This window comes from Harpia harpyja, chromosome 12, assembly GCF_026419915.1.
Source record: "Harpia harpyja isolate bHarHar1 chromosome 12, bHarHar1 primary haplotype, whole genome shotgun sequence".
NCBI classification, from domain to species: domain Eukaryota; kingdom Metazoa; phylum Chordata; class Aves; order Accipitriformes; family Accipitridae; genus Harpia; species Harpia harpyja.
This window is the reverse complement of record NC_068951.1, coordinates 7212769-7227715: the sequence shown is the minus strand read 5'-3', so window position 1 is coordinate 7227715 and position 14947 is coordinate 7212769. Positions and strand designations below refer to the sequence as shown.

At 52.4% G+C, this 14947-nt stretch overlaps 2 protein-coding genes across 2 annotated transcripts; both read right to left on the bottom strand.

Moving 5' to 3' along the window:
• Positions 1–388: 388 nt before the first annotated feature.
• Positions 389–5407, bottom strand: PHKG1 (phosphorylase kinase catalytic subunit gamma 1). Its single transcript, XM_052804042.1, has 9 exons — positions 5274–5407; positions 4808–4983; positions 4430–4484; positions 3737–3802; positions 3345–3508; positions 2693–2783; positions 1554–1707; positions 1341–1466; positions 389–703 (listed from the first exon to the last, which is right to left on the bottom strand). Exons 1-9 carry the CDS (start codon positions 5354–5356, stop codon positions 452–454), a joined length of 1167 nt encoding a protein of 388 aa, XP_052660002.1. The 5' UTR covers positions 5357–5407; the 3' UTR covers positions 389–451.
• Positions 5408–9637: 4230 nt separating this feature from the next.
• Positions 9638–12150, bottom strand: CHCHD2 (coiled-coil-helix-coiled-coil-helix domain containing 2). Its single transcript, XM_052804043.1, has 4 exons — positions 11978–12150; positions 11197–11443; positions 10445–10607; positions 9638–9891 (listed from the first exon to the last, which is right to left on the bottom strand). The coding sequence occupies exons 1-4, from the start codon at positions 12025–12027 to the stop codon at positions 9881–9883; spliced, it is 471 nt and encodes a 156-aa protein (XP_052660003.1). The 5' UTR covers positions 12028–12150; the 3' UTR covers positions 9638–9880.
• Positions 12151–14947: the final 2797 nt, after the last annotated feature.

The window sequence follows — 14947 nt, the reverse complement described above, 5'->3', positions numbered from 1 at the left end:
CACAAACCAGTGACCCACCTCTCCCAGGTGTTATAACCAGCATAAAGGCTACAAACCAGCTGTACAAGAGCTCTGCCACCAAATCTGATGGGACCAGGAGCCCTGAGCATGTGGGTGGGTGAGGACACCCCTCCAGGCACTGCTCATCCCTCCTCCACCTGCGACTGCCCCAAAAGGGTCCCGCTCTGGTGCCTGGGCTGTGCCCAGGGCTGAGCCTTCCCCACTGGGAGTTGCAGCTGGTTACCGCTCTTTTAGAGGCAGCTTCTCCAAACCCATCCCTTACAGCAGGACAAATCCCGGGGGCAAACTGCAGCCATCTGCTGGGTTTGCATTTTCACCTGACCCGAGGCCAGCCGTATCTCTAAGAAAAAGCAAAAGAAATCGCCAGTTGGTTTTCAAATATTTTACTCGCCTTTACTCTGAGCAAACTCATCTGCTTACGCAGCAGCGATCAAAACAGCCCTTCCTCAGCTGCCAGGGTCAGCAAAATGGCCTTGCAGGTGTTCTCGAAGAGGGCAGCTCTGTTCTGCGCCTCTCCCTTCTTCACCCAGTGCCGGTAGGTCCTGAAGGCGCAGGCATCGATCAGCTTGCGGATGGGCTTCAGGGCATACGGGTCCCGCACCACCAGCTCCCTGGTGACCGACTTGACCAGCCGGTACTGGTAGTAAATACGGACCGACGCCAGGACGGTCAGGCAGATCACCTGCAGCACAGGGGGGAACAGGCTGGAATTCGTGGCCAGTTCTACAATGGGACCGGATTGGCCCCAATGCATTCCATGTGGCTGCTATTCATGTAGAGGAGTTGGGAGGGAGCCCGGCTCCCAGCACAGGTATTTACTCCCATGTGAGCAGTACGGGCTTTTTCCAAGTGTGCCCTTAAGGTCAGAACTGCAGGTCAGTCCTAAATGTGTCACCTAATGCCACTTCAGGTACCTTTGCACTGCCCTAACGGCTGGCTATAGGGAAGGGAAACGAAAGGATTCCTCTGTTTTATCAACTTGTGCATCATTTGATGCACCCATGTGATGTCAGCCTCATCAATTTCCCCTTAAAACTGATCTTTTTCAATGTCTTTGGGGGGGGGAGGCAGGTTTTTCCCTCCTCTTATTTAATTCCCTTTTGTGAAAAAGCCCTTAGGAAATATCAGAAAGTAAGCACAATAGTGCTTGGAGAAGGGTCCCCACCCAGGCTGCAGCATCCTGCCAAAGCCCAGGTCCATCGGCCTTGCTGAAGTCCCGGTTTCTCCCAGCTCAGCTGGAAAAGCCATCCCACCACTTGGCTCCTGCAGCTCCCAGGCTCAGGGTTGGGGCGCTGTGACACCCCCATACCCAACCTCACCTTGAATTTCCGGAAGGGGCTGAAGTGCCGGACCTCCTCCACATCATACTGCTGGAAGAAGGGGTGGGCCAGCGCCTCACCGGCTGTGTACCGCTGCCGCGGGTCCACCACCAGGAACCGGGAGATCTGCACGAGGGCACCAGATCAACCTGGGGTGTCCCAGGTGTTTGCAAAACTCCCCTCCAAAAGGCTTTCGCATCCCCGAGCACCTACCAGGTCCTTGACGGTGTCCGAGCGGTCATCCCACTCTGGGGAGCCGAACTGGTAGTCCCCGTTCATGATCATCCGCAGCATCAGCATCTGCTTGCGGTGCCAGAAGGGAGGCGAGCCGGCCAGCAAGGTGTACATGATCACCCCGGTGCTCCACCTGCGGGCAGCCCAGCCAGACACTCCAGCCTCGGGTGGCACCCCAGGGGCACCCGGCTGGATTCGCGCCCCAAGGGTGGCTTGGTGCCTCCCCCCAAGCGGGATATGCTGAGCTACGTGTGGTTTTGCCTCCCTGGAAAACCAGGAGGAAACGGCCCTGCGTGGTGTCTGATGAGGGAGGCTGAGCTCACTGCTGAGGCTCATTAGCCCTGATGGGTAATAGGGAGCAGAGGTTGCCCTGCTGTTGGGTAGGGGTTTGGGGTTTTTGAGTTCAGTTGATAGGGAGCTGCTCCCCTGGATGCTGCAGGAGGAAGCCAAGTTGGAGGTATTTCTTTTCTTGGTTTTTTGGGGGGGTTTTTAGGGGAGGGAGAGGATGTGGGAGGGTGGGACATGGTGGTGCCAGCAAGGCTGGATGCTCTGGGGCTGTCTCAGCTCAGGCTGTGGTGTGCAAAGTGTCCTGGCATGGGAGTTAACAGAGGTATTTAAACTGAAAAGGGGCTGAAATGCCCCAGTGTGTTTCAAGTGGTTAGTTACAGCTCTGACCACTGCAGACCTGAGTCTGAAGCCACCAGAGATGGTGGCAAAGTCCCTGCAGGGCTCTGACAGGCTTTCCTGAGCTGGCTACTCTCTCAGGGGCTGCCTCAGGTTCATGTCTTGCTATGGGGTGTGTTTAAAAAGTCCCGTGTCTTGAAGCCCAGCCTGAGTTGATTTTTATGAACAGAAAGTGTTGCTTTCCCTCCTCCATAACAGGGCAAAGTGGGGAGATGGGCTCGTCCCCAGGCTGCTTCTCCCCCAGCTCTGTGCCAGAGCCCCCTGGTCACCAGGACAATCTCTCGCAGCCCCCAAGGTTGTCTTCTGGTGCATCATTTAATTCCTTCTGAACACTCAAATGGGTGTCCATCTGCACAACTCTTGCTGTGCCTTCAACCACGCATGTTTTGGGAGCAGCCCAAGGGGTGAGGCGGGAAGGCAGGAGTTTCACTCACATATCGACCTCCTTCCCGTAGCCTTGGTGCTCATCATCCATGGAGCACTGCAGGATCTCCGGAGCCAGGTAGCCAGGCGTGCCGCAGATCTCTGTGAAGACAGGGCAGAGTATCCCCCTGAGACACCCAGGAAGGTTTGTGCCATCCCCACCACCCCCGAGCAGTCAATGAGGGGGGCCTGGATTCCAGGTGGGGTCTTTGCAGTGACGGTGCTCACAGGGAGTAACTGCAACTCATGTGCATCTCCCTGGTGACTTTCCTTGGTGAATGACAGTGGCTAAAAAAGTGAGTGAAGAGAGCACTGGGGATGCTGGTGGGAGGGGATGCCTGTTGTTGGATACGTGCCTCTTTGCAGGGTGGGAGTTTGGAAAAGACCTTAATGTTCAGCAGTAAATGGATGGGGTAGTGAGGATCAACTGGAGGAAAAAAGAAGTGGAAAGAATAGGACGGTTTTCCTAACGGGCAGCAACTCCGTCATGGCAAGGAGTGTGGTGTGGAGGCCATGTGCAAGTAGAAGGGCACCCCAAGTCAACAGGCACCAATTTGCACCCCCAGCAGTGAGACTGGCCCAAAGGAGACAGTGGGGTTGGAGAGACTCCACCAACTTGCCATGGGCCAGCCCGGCATCACCCCCACCTCGCCGTGCTCCTACCTTTGAGCTTCTCGTTCTCGTGCAGCTGGCAGGAAAAGCCAAAGTCCGTCAGCTTAATGTTCATGTCGTCGTCCAGGAGGATGTTCTCTGGCTTCAGATCCCGGTGGACGATGTTGATGGAGTGGAGGTACTGGATCACTTCCAACAGTGCACGCATGATCTTCCTGGGGATGGGTGACAGCATCTCTCCTAGCCCGAACGCCCACCAGCACCACACTCTTGGGGATAGGGACGGGGACAGGGACCGTGCAGCTCAGCCCCTATGTCTGAGCACAGGGGCTCAGCCCGGGGTGCTATTTTGCCTGTGGGTGCCATGCTGGCTGCAAGGTCATCCTTTGAACCCGCGCTCTGCTTTTGCAACATGATTTTCAGCCATCTGTATCTGGCCTTACCTGGTTTCCTTCTCGCTCAAGGTGACTTTCTCAGTGAGGTAGTCAAAGAGCTCCCCTCTCTTCATCCTGCATGTGGGAGGAAAAATGGAGGCAGGCAGCGGCTGAGCTGCAACAGCAAACTGGCCTCGAGCCCCTGGGGAGGATCGCCCAGGGGTTGCTGCCCCTTAACAGCCCCGGGCACACGTTGCACAAAATCACAAGCCGACTTGTTCATAAAAAGGGGTAAAAATGCGTCTATATTGCTGCAAAACATCAGGCAAGAGGAGGAAAGGCTGTCCCCAGAGAGGGCGGGTTTCGGATGGGACAGGGACAGGGCTCTCCCTGTGCCATCCCCCTCTGCTGACGTCCATCGCGCTGCCCCAGCGTCAGGAGTCATGGCGTCATGTGCGCCCTGGTCCCGCTGGGCATATAAATAACCCACAGGGATGCATGACAGCTCCCACCAAAGGTTAAGGGGAAACCTGAGCAGTGTTGAGCCGCTGACGGAGGGGAAACACTGCAGGTGGCAAGGCTGCAACAAGCTGGCTCACAGCAGTCGAGGCTTGTTTATACCTTAAGCAAGAGCTGGTCATCCCCCCACTTTGCGCTGTTTGGGCCATAAAAAGCTGGGGCGAGTGTTGGCTAGGGGCCATCTGCAGAGCAGGAATAAGCTTGGGGAGATGGTGCTGGGGTGACAGGCAAGCTAGTACTTACAGGTCAAACACCAAGAAGAAGAAGGTGCTGGATTCATAGCTGTCCTTCAGCTGGACTGCAATAAAACACAGGGGCTGTGAGCACAGTGTATAGCATGTTCCTGTCCATTAACAGACTAAAAATTCCTGATCGAATTGCTAACTGAATTAATGAGGAATTGATCTTCATTAGCGTTTTGGTTGGAGACAGCCTGCGGCCCCACTGGCATGAGCGCGGAAGTAGAGCAAGCGATGCTCTGAGCAGGCACCCTGCATCACGTTAGGACCTTCAGAAGTCTGACCCTCCAAGGATATCACCCCAAAAACCCTTCCTGGGGACACCCCAAAGAATAAATGGGGCAGAAAACCCCCTTGCCCTGATGCTCAGAGCCTGACTTACTGACGTTGGGGTGGCCTGCGACTTTCCGGAGAATGTCGATCTCTTTGGCGGTGGCTTCTCGCAGTTCCTGCACCTCCTTGGGGGTTATGTTACCGGCTGTGATATCGATAATCTTCACGGCATATTCCTGCTGGGTTGTTTTGTGAATGCACCGACGGACAACACTGCTCACCCCCCTGCCAGGGACAACACAGACAAGATGGGGGTTTCCATTCCTCCCCGTCCAGCCCGACTTCACAGCCGTGCCATTGGCACCTGGGCTGGTTGGTATTTTCATGTATGAGTGGGTTTTGCTGTTACCCTGTCTTGGTGAGACAGAAGATTTTGAGCTGATGGAAAGTGCTGCTTCATGCTATTTTTAACCCCATGCTACTATGGGCTCTGTTCATATCAGATTCCCACGGGACGCTCTTCCTATCAGGTACTGGAGTAGGTGAAACAACAGTTTGCCGAAAACAAGCTTTACCTGCCCAAAACTTCCTTTGGCTCATACTTTTCATAAAACTCCTTGGATGAGCTCCAGTCTGGTAGTTCTTCTTCCTTGGTCATCTCTGGCTCCCGCCTGGTGGCACTCTGGGCTCGTCTGCCAGGGGAAAGGGGCTGCAAGGGGAAAAGAACAAGGATGGGTGCTTGCTGCACCCAGGGCAGGAGCAGGGACCTGCCCCATCCCCAATCCCCCCCAGAGGCAAAAACATGGAGCTGGAGGAGATAGGAGGAGGAAGAGGAGGAGGAGGAGGATGATCCTGGACCACAGACCAAAGGGGATATTTTGCTGGTTGAGAAAAGGACAGCATTGCCCTTGGGACCCCATGGGGATCCCATTAAGAGGAGAAATCCCACTGGATCCCCCACAGCCTGGCTGGGGCCAAGGCTTTGGGAAGTGCTGCAGCACCTCAAAACCTTGTCCCTTCCTGCAGAGCACCCACACCCAGCTCGCAGGGCATCATCCTCCAGCTCCTACCATGTGCTAAGGGCTATGCCACGCTTCCCCTTGTTCCTCTCACCTAGGAAAGCAATTTAATTTTTTTTTTTTGAGACTCCCACTGGATTGCACGGGGAGAGCACTGGCGAGGGAGGCAGGGGGTGAGCTGCACCTTAAGCTCGCAAAGGCACACAGTAGCAAGGCGATGCTGGCACAGCAAGACCAAAGGTCCCTAGCAGCAAGAAACATCATCCCACACTGACACCACCCAAAGACCCCTGCAAAGTACTGAAATCTGTCTTACCTTTTTTCTTCTTTTTTTTCCTGATTATTTTTAAGATGACAAAGTTGTGCGGAACGGTTTGGCTGAGAACAAGGAAGAAAAAACAGTGTTTAAAGTGAAGGGAAAAGGACTAAAGAGGGAAAATGGGTGGCAAGGGTCAATGAAGCAGCTTGGGGGGCTCGGCAGGTCAGGGTGCAGGCAGGGGACTGGGTGTCTGAGGACAGCCAGCGCTGTGTGGGGTCAGGCAGGGCCAAGCCAGCCTGAGGACAGCGGGTGACCGAGCTTCCTCGGCCACACGCGTACAGCTGCCAGCAGCCTCCAAAACTTCTGAAAGGCTTTTGTCCCATTTCTTTTTTCCTGTTTGGTTTGTGGGGTTTTTTTTTTGGGGGGGGGGTATGTGCTGCCATTGCTGGAGTAGTATGACAGTATTTTGATAAAGGGGGGGGAAATAATCACTAGTCCTGATCCCTAATTTTCACCGGCGTTTCCCTTTAAGCCCTGGGAACTGGATGTCCTCAGCTTGTTCCTGCACCCGGCATTGCTGAAATCCCAATTGTCCAGGTCCAGCTCCTCCACAAGCGTACATGGAGACCAAGCAGTTAGTGTGGAAAGCAGCTCTTATAAGCTTGTGCAGCAAAATTGTCACTTTAGGGTAACAGTTTGTTGCTGGGGGAGGGACAGCAGGTGGGCAGGAGAGCCCTGATACTGCAGGTTTTCCTTTGCCCTTCTCTCTGAGGCAGCAATAACTCTGCCAGAACCCTCCCAGGCAGGTTTGCTTCTCTAAGTATATTTAAATCTTATTATCAAAGTGTATCTGTCCTGACCTGGTTATAAGGACTGATGCTGTGTTTTAGGTGTCTGTCCGCTGCTGCTGCTGCTGCTGGGAGGGATGTCTAACGAGGGCTGGAGCATTTCTAAACAGCCACGAGTTTGATTTAATTTATAAAATTTTAGCTGTTGGAAATATTGTGAGCAATGCCGAACCAAGTCAGGGCTGAAATTATAAATGAGGGGCAGGATCAGGGAGTAGGGAAAAAAAAATATCTCTGAGGTGGGGGAGAACCAACAACGTTGATTTTTTTTTTTTTTTTTGGAAGCTGAAAATCAAAGTCCTGGGGGTTGGTGTTGAAGGGCTGGAGGCTGGGGAGCATCTGCAGAGCACTGCCAGGAGAAGCCCGGGGTCTGTGCACCTTGTTCTGGGAGGAAAGAGCCCAGGAGTTTGTTTAAAACATCCTGCTATTATACAAGCAGCCGGTACAGAGCACTCACAGGGTAAGCCGGTTTTATTTTCAGAGCTGTAGGAGCTCCATGGGAGTGCGGGGGGGGAGGGGGGAGGGAAGGGGGTCGGGGGGGGGGAAGAAGTTTCTGTCTTGAGGCAGAGATGGAGGAATGCTAACGGAGCCGGCGCTGGACATTGCCACCCCGCGTATGCCCGGCCCGCTGCTCTGAAACAAGGCTTTAAATGTTTGCCTTGCTAAATATTCAATAACATGCAAACATTTATTGAGATCAATCAGGAAAGCCCAAGCTAAAGTCAGCTTTTAAGCACGGCAGTGTCGTGTGTGTCCCCCCCGCCTGGTCCGAGCCCCCTGCCCCGCAGCAGCCCCCACAGCCCCCCGGAGAACCCCAACTCCCCCCCCGAGGGTGTTTCTGCCCCAAAACCTCCCGCTTCGGCGAGGGCAAGCGAGCAAGGAGACGCTGCAGCCCCCGGGGAACCAGGCGTGCTTAGCAAATAAGAGAAAAAATAATAATAATAACGCTTAAAGTAACACCGAAAGCAAGCTTTCTGAGGTAACTATCTCCCCCCCCCCCCCCCCCCCGCCGGCTCCGCAACCCTCCCCGCCCCTAAAGCACCGTCTCCTGAAGCCGGTTTCCTTCCAAAAAAACGGGTTTCCCGGCTGGGCGCCTCGCCGCCGGCCTCACCTCGCTGCAGGCAGCCTGGGTCCGCCAATCGCCCCCTCACACACAGACAAACCCCCCCCCAACGTCCCCGGGCCTCGGGCGGGCGATGGCGGGCGAAGGGCAGCGGCCGGGGTGGGCCCAAGGCCTGGGCGCTGCCGCCCGCTGCCCCCCTCAGGGCAGCCCGCCGCCGAGCCAAAAATAAAGCGTTGGCAGGCGCGGCCGGCGGGCGGGCGTGTTGGGCCGCGGCTGGAAGGGAGGGAAGGGGCTCTGCGGCTGGGGGCGATGAGGGGGGAAAGGCCGTAACCCCCCCCCCGTCCTCTCCCCTCCTCGGGGAAGGGAGAGGAGCTGCCGGCTGCCGCGGAGGGGAGCGGAAGAGCCGCGGAGGTTCGGGGACTGCCTCCGGCGGGCCGCCAGCCTTAACCCTTCCCTGCGCGGGGCTGCGCTCGGGAAAGGGCGTTTTAGGGATGTCTGCTGGAAACCGGGCACCAGCCCGGTGCAGGCGTTTCTGGCCCAAACTGGGTGGTGGTTTTTTTTTTTCTTCTTTTCACCGGGACGGTGAAACACCTGGGAACTGGGACGTGAGGTCGATCAGCAGAAGCGAAGCTTCTCGGGTCACCAGGAAGGGTAGTCGTGTCCTCGTCCCCCACGTTTGAGGTAACCCTTCCCCTTTCTGAATACCGATTTTATCTTTTCACTTCCAGGAACTGCAGATCAGAGACGAAAGGCTTTGAGGAACAGGCAGAACACCCGACAGCGTAAAAACAGGTCAGGAAAAACAGGTCGTGCTACGGAAGTATTTTTAACAGGAATCGCCCTTTCGGGTGCGAGGTTTTTCCCCGCCGCGCTCCCCCCGCGAGAGCACAGCTCCCCGGTACTCCAGTCCTCCCTTCGCGGCACAGGGCTTACAACACAGCTGAAGTGCAGGAGGCCGTTTCTCTCCGCAGGCTCCAGGGATTTTAGCAGGGCATGAGCTGGCTGCTCCCTCTGATGGAAAAACGGGGGTCTGCACTTTGCATCCGTAAATACTTGTTAAATGGAGATGATTTTTTTTTTTTCCTTCCTGTTGCAGCAGGAGCTTCGTCACTTGCCCAAGGCCACACCACCGACAGGCAGCTGGGCCACCTTCTCATGTTTCGGTCCACGGCTCCTGCCACAAGATGGGGGAAGAAAAAACCTACAGCCTCGTCTTGTGTTACTAGAAACTGCATGTCTGATGCAAGACTGTATTATTTTAGAAGCATACAGCTGCTTGATAGCACATAGCCTTGCTCAGGTAATGGCCTACCACTGAGATTCTCTGAGCAGAGGGAAGATATTTCTCAATCTCCTGAATCTGAAGATGGAGCTTGTTTTTAAAAGTATGATAGGATGCCCTTGGGGAACCAAGACCTGCTGCATGCATAGTAGTGTGGAGTCAGACACAGCCTGCCTTGTCACTACCTATTTCAGTCAGCAGGAGTTGCCTGTGGGGTTCAAGTGCTGAAGTAGGAGATGTCTGGCAAGCACAGCTAACCGCTGAGCTACCAGCAGTGCTGAACTCCTGTAGCTCCAGCCCTTCAGGCACCATTGCTGGCAAGCAGGCAGAAGCCTGCCAAAATCAGGTCTCGCCTGCTCACCCTTGAGACTGAACTCCCAAGCCCACTAAAGCAAGGTACTTCTAGAGAGAGAGAAGTTTATTTATACACCATAACACTTACATTCAACACAACAATCAGCAAACTGGTTAACCCAAATTAGCTCATTCCACTTTATTGTTCATTCTTCCATTTTGTGCTAAATTAATTTGCAGCTGTAAGTTGTATCACATCTGTAGCGGCTATGGCAGGCATCAAGCCACAGGGAGGACGACAGTGTGAATCTATGAACTAACAACATATCAGACAGCTTTAGACTTTATTACTGAAGCTTTTTTTCATTCATAGGTCAGTTCTTGTAAGATGGTCTTCAGCAACCTTGTTCTGAAGGCTTAGGCTAAACCTGAAAGGTAAGAAGTTATCACAGTTAATTGCACGAAGTTTTGAATCCCTAAATGGCAGGTGGTCTTCCTTGCTATACATAAGGCAGGCAGACGTATGTTAGGGTGTTCCCTCTCCCCTCATCTGTTTGCTGGGGCGCGTTGAACTGCAGACTCCAGCAGTGCGCACCCGGGCACCAGCGTTCCGCAGTCTCCTTTCTCCCAGGTCAGGATGGTTTGTGAGTTGTGCCGAACAGGCACTTGCTACAGGCCAGCAATGCTACGCTGATTCTCCAAGCATGCTGCCACGAGCCTCCTAAAGAGTTAGCTTCAATCCATGCGCCAGCACAGAAGCTTCAGGAATTCATACTCTCTCCACCCCATCACCTCCAGCTACATGTACGGGACCAAAACAGGAAGCCAAACAGAACAGCAACTTGCTTTAACTGACTTCAGTGTATGTAGTCTGTATCAATCCCCATTCTTTACCACATGGATTGAAAAAACCAGGATATTCCCATGATAATTTTACTGGTTAGCTCATTTAGTAGTGGTCTGATAGCACTGTCTACTTACCATTAGCAAACCTGCACTGCTTCAGTACTTCACTGAAGCCCTCGCACAGCTTGAGGTCAGTCTGGTTCTGCGCACACTCCAGGAATTGTTTCATTTCATACTGGCAAGGAGCAAGCTGCGACTGCTGCTGCTGCTGGTAGGCAGGCTGAGCTGCCTGCGGCTCCTGAAATGGCAGACACCTCTGTAAGCACCCTTTCAACAGCTCCAGCCTATGGAGCCAATCCACCCCAAGCACTGCTTGCTGTGTGTTCCTTCCCTGCGTTTTAGTCAAAATGTTGTGTTACTTTTTAAATGGAAAACAAATAATGGGCTGAAGTACAAAATAAGTTTCCAGCAGTGGCACGACACATTCTGAACGGTTTTGTAAGTTACAAACACTTGGGTAACTTTAGATACACTCGGGTAACTCTGGATAGCATCTGGGCAAGGTAACAGCATTATTTTCATGCACAAAAATGTCTTTCAATAGATCTTACCATCACCAGACCTGGAACATTCAGAGGGGTAATACAGTAGGAAAAACAACACTAATACCCTACCACAAGCACGTATCACTCATGCATCCCTTTGAACTACTTTTAAGATACTCATGGTGATTGTGCTAGCTACCTTGGAGACTGAGTCACTAAAGTTACCCCAGCTTTCCCAGCCATGATTTGTGTGGTCTTTATGTCTATAGCAATTACATCAGCCCACAATGTCCCAAGTTAACTGTGCCTCATCAGCTGGCATCCAGTTGGGCTCTCTCTTACCTGATAAGTAATATCAGGCCTCGCAGCTTCAGAGCCGCTTCCTCCACCAAATCCTCCTGTAAGCGCATGACCTATGGTGTGGCCTACAGCAGAGCCTACAGCAACTCCGGCAGCGGTTGTAGCCATCTGTGCCATCAGACCAGGCTGCTTCGGTGCAGGAGCAGCCACAGCAGAAGCCGGTGCTGCTGCTGGGACAGGCGCCCGAGCAGCAGGCGCTGGTGATGCAGCTCTCATTTGTGGTCCCCGACTGCAAGGACATAAAGAGAAACAGCACATCATCACTCCAAACTCACATCGCGCAGAGGCCACCTGGTTGCAATTCCTCCTTGTTACACCCTTCACGTTGATGTCAGGAACACAATGTTCTGGTGAGTGATTTACGCACAATAAGAGTAAGGTTTACAGGCTGCTTTTTGGCTGTGTTTTAAAGACTAGCTGCACCCCCACAACCCAAAGAACTGCGCTATTTTTAGGGAAATGAGATAGAACCCAGAAGGGGCCGATTAAATAGAACCTTAATGCTCAAGCACTGGACGACCAGGCCCTGCTGCAGAGTGAGCGCTGAGGAGATCCACTTCCATCCCCGCAAAGCGCCTAACCCCGCTCCGCTAACCGAGCTGAAAGCAGCCGGCCCACACACCCCCCATCCCCATTCCCGTTAACCCCCATCCCGGTGCGCCACCCAACCTCGGAATGGCGGAAAGGCCTTTGCCGCCCGCGGCCTACACGGGGGCGGGGAAGAAGAAGAAAAGGAGGAGGGAAGGGGCCCAGCGGCCCTCACCTGGCGGGGGGCGCCACGCGGGACGTGCGGCTCCGGCCGCCCCTCGGCATCGCGGCGGGGGAAGCGAGGTTCGCTGAGGTGAGGTGAGCTGAGGAGGAGCGAGAGGACGCGGCCTCACACCGGCCGCCGCCTCTGAAGGTCACCCGACACCCGCCGCGCGCGCCTGCGTCACTGCCGTAACGCCGCGCGGGGGTGGGGAGGGGAGGCGGGGCTCACGCCGGCCCCGCCCCCTCCGTCGCCCGCCTGAGGCGCTGCCCCTGAGCGGGAAACGGGGGTGTGAGGGAGGGATGGCGGCGGGTCCCGCTGTGAAAATAAAACACTTAAATCGCGTTTAAACGCGCGCCTGCCCTGTGAGAATCGCCGTCTCTGGAGAAGCCCAGAGGTGGCACACGCGTCCCCGTGAAGGAGCCTCCAAAAGCCCTTCAGCCTCTCGCAGGTTTGCTGAGTTTCACCCAAAAGTCTGGGGTTTATCGCCAACCGCCCCAAAAAGGAGCGAGGGCACCCCCTGCCCCCCTCCGCCACATGCACAAGAGCATCGGCACGGGCTGGTACGCACTTACTGGGTTTGCCTTTCAAAACGCTGTCCATATTTTGAGGGATGTCTTCTTGAAATTTATTGATTTATTAATTAATTTATTAGTCACTGTATTAATTTTATCCACAGCAGCTCTAACACGGGATACATCATGACAGCACCATGGTCGCCGGTGGCTCCAGCAAGGCCTGACCGCCTCTCGGCTGTCCTTGGGGGTTGGAGGGTCTGCACACCTGAATCAGGGTTTGGAAGGTGGCTGCTTTTTTTTTTAAAAAAAAGAAAAAAAAAGAAAAAAGGCTGGGAAGTTTGGAGGCAGGTGGTTGAAGATGGCTTGAAAAGAGCAGTACTGCATAGTCTAGGGAGGCGAACACAATAAAAAAAAGCAAATGGAAGAGAATACATAAAAGTCAGGCCTTCTACTGTGTAGTCATGATACTGGACCTAGAGCTGTTACAATAAAGCGAGGGAATGGCACAGCACTTACTTTGTTAAATAGAGGGAGTTTTTTTAGACAAAACACAAATGATTTCTGGAATATGCCATGAGTTATTAGCCTTAGCAGAGCTTTAAGAAAGAGTGAATCATTTAATAAGGAGAAAGACACAAGTTATGTCATATAACTTGGAATAGAATTAAAATATAGTCCCTAGAGTTTACTACATAAGTCCAGCTATACCAGAGGTAAAACTGTTCTGCCAAAATCTGATCTCTACTTACTCAGTTAATATAGCACACAAGTTGTTTGGTTTTATTCTTGATCTAAAACCTATTGAAAATAATGAAAAGAGTGCAGATGACTAACATCCACAGGATTAGACCTAATGTGTTAATAAACTCTCAAATTAGGCTCAACAGAAAGTGACGTTTCAAACAACTCCATTTCCCATTATAAGCAAGCACCTTGCTTTTTATCCTTAGAGTACCTATATACACATTCATCCCCAAAATGCGATTGCTGCCCTGCAACATTATCACTTCATTAGAAAGCCGTTGTCATGACAAAAAATTGCTTGTTCACAATTTCTTCAGTTGTGAGGGAGGTAGCTGTGTAAGACCAGTCATTTCAACATCTTGTATGTAAGGGGATGTTACTGCTGTCTGATGACGGAAGCGTGAATATTGTGAGTTTGTATAGCAATGGTAATCCAAAAGCAAGGCTTCAGTCAGAAAAGCAGTTGCTGTTAATGTCAAAATTATTAGGAGATAAATATAAACAATATATCAGGTTCAGAACAGTAGCATCCACACAAGTTCAGGCTGCTGGCATTACTGCAGGAGTTTGTCTCTGCACACTTCTTCTCTCTGGTTCTTTTACTCTTGACCTCTCTCCATTTTGGCTGCTTCCTCAGCAGCTCCGGCTCTGGGGTTTTGTCAAATGCCTGTGAAGCATTATGAGTTTTGCACTCCAGACAGACAGTAAGTAATTCACTTCAGATTTGGCACTTTCTCTCCTGCGGTTGGCCCGGTTAATAGCTCCTGGAGCAAGACAGGATGGCTCAGAACCCGACAGGGCAGGGCAGAGCTCAGCCCCACTCCTCCATCCACTGCTTCCAGCCTGAGCGGTGCTTCCAGCCCAACATCCCATGGTGTCCATTTGGTTGGCAAAAAGGAAAAGCTTGGACTAGACCTCATCTTATTTAAAGGCCAAGCTATAAACATATGAGATAGGGTGATTTCTTTTCCTGCAGCTTTAGTATATCTGTTATTTTTTTGGTTGCCCCTTCTGTCTTGTTCATCTCTGTTCCTTTCCCATTGTCCCTCTCCTCTTGTTCCCACTGATAGCAGAAGGCACAGCATAGAGAACAGGAGATTTTTAATTTAGTTTATACTCTAGCTAGAGTTCAAAAACCTCATTTCTTAATGAATGGTTTTCTCAACTCTTTTTAATTAATAGTTGTCAATTTCCCTTTTTTGCTGGCAGAGAGATTCCTTCTTGTTGCTGAAGTCATTTTGCAACACGTCTGTCTTTGAATTCATATTGTTTTGCAGAACAATGAAGGCACGGATGGCATAACTGGTGGTATGAATGCTGCCATTGTGTTTTGTCCTCCTGCCTTCCTTGGGAAAACTCACAGAGCTTCGTTTTGTACTGACTCGCTCTCCCATCTGCTAGTGCCTATCAATAATGTGCTTGCAAGGAAATGGGGAAGGAGAACAAATAGCCAGTGCTCAGAATAAAGCAATAATGGTGGTTATGGTGGGTGTTTACAGTAAGCAAAGATTGTTTCTTTTCAGCTACTAGATGACTTTTGTGTTGGTAGACCAGAGATGTTAGCTGGTTCTTAAACTACAGCCAGAGAGGTATTGATGCTACTTTTGATAGAAACCAGAGACGTACAAAAGAAAGAAGATCCAGCCCTGATTGCCTTTGGTTGTATCTGTCTAATTCTGCCTAGTGCTATCGACTCACAGGTCTGCCAGCTATATTTAGAGGT

Excerpts from the sequence above, each read along its gene's own strand:
- PHKG1 (XM_052804042.1), bottom strand. The coding sequence starts at position 5,356 with ATGACCAAGGAAGAAGAACTACCAGACTGGAGCTCATCCAAGGAGTTT. Across the intron at positions 3,509-3,736 it reads TTGAGCGAGAAGGAAACCAG|GAAGATCATGCGTGCACTGT; the intron begins GTAAGGCCAGAT and ends ACCCATCCCCAG. Across the intron at positions 1,708-2,692 it reads TACGGGAAGGAGGTCGATAT|GTGGAGCACCGGGGTGATCA; the intron begins GTGAGTGAAACT and ends GGCTGCCCGCAG.
- CHCHD2 (XM_052804043.1), bottom strand. The coding sequence starts at position 12,027 with ATGCCGAGGGGCGGCCGGAGCCGCACGTCCCGCGTGGCGCCCCCCGCC. Across the intron at positions 11,444-11,977 it reads CGCGTGGCGCCCCCCGCCAG|TCGGGGACCACAAATGAGAG; the intron begins GTGAGGGCCGCT and ends ATGTCCTTGCAG. Across the intron at positions 10,608-11,196 it reads GGCCTGATATTACTTATCAG|GAGCCGCAGGCAGCTCAGCC; the intron begins GTAAGAGAGAGC and ends CTGCCATTTCAG.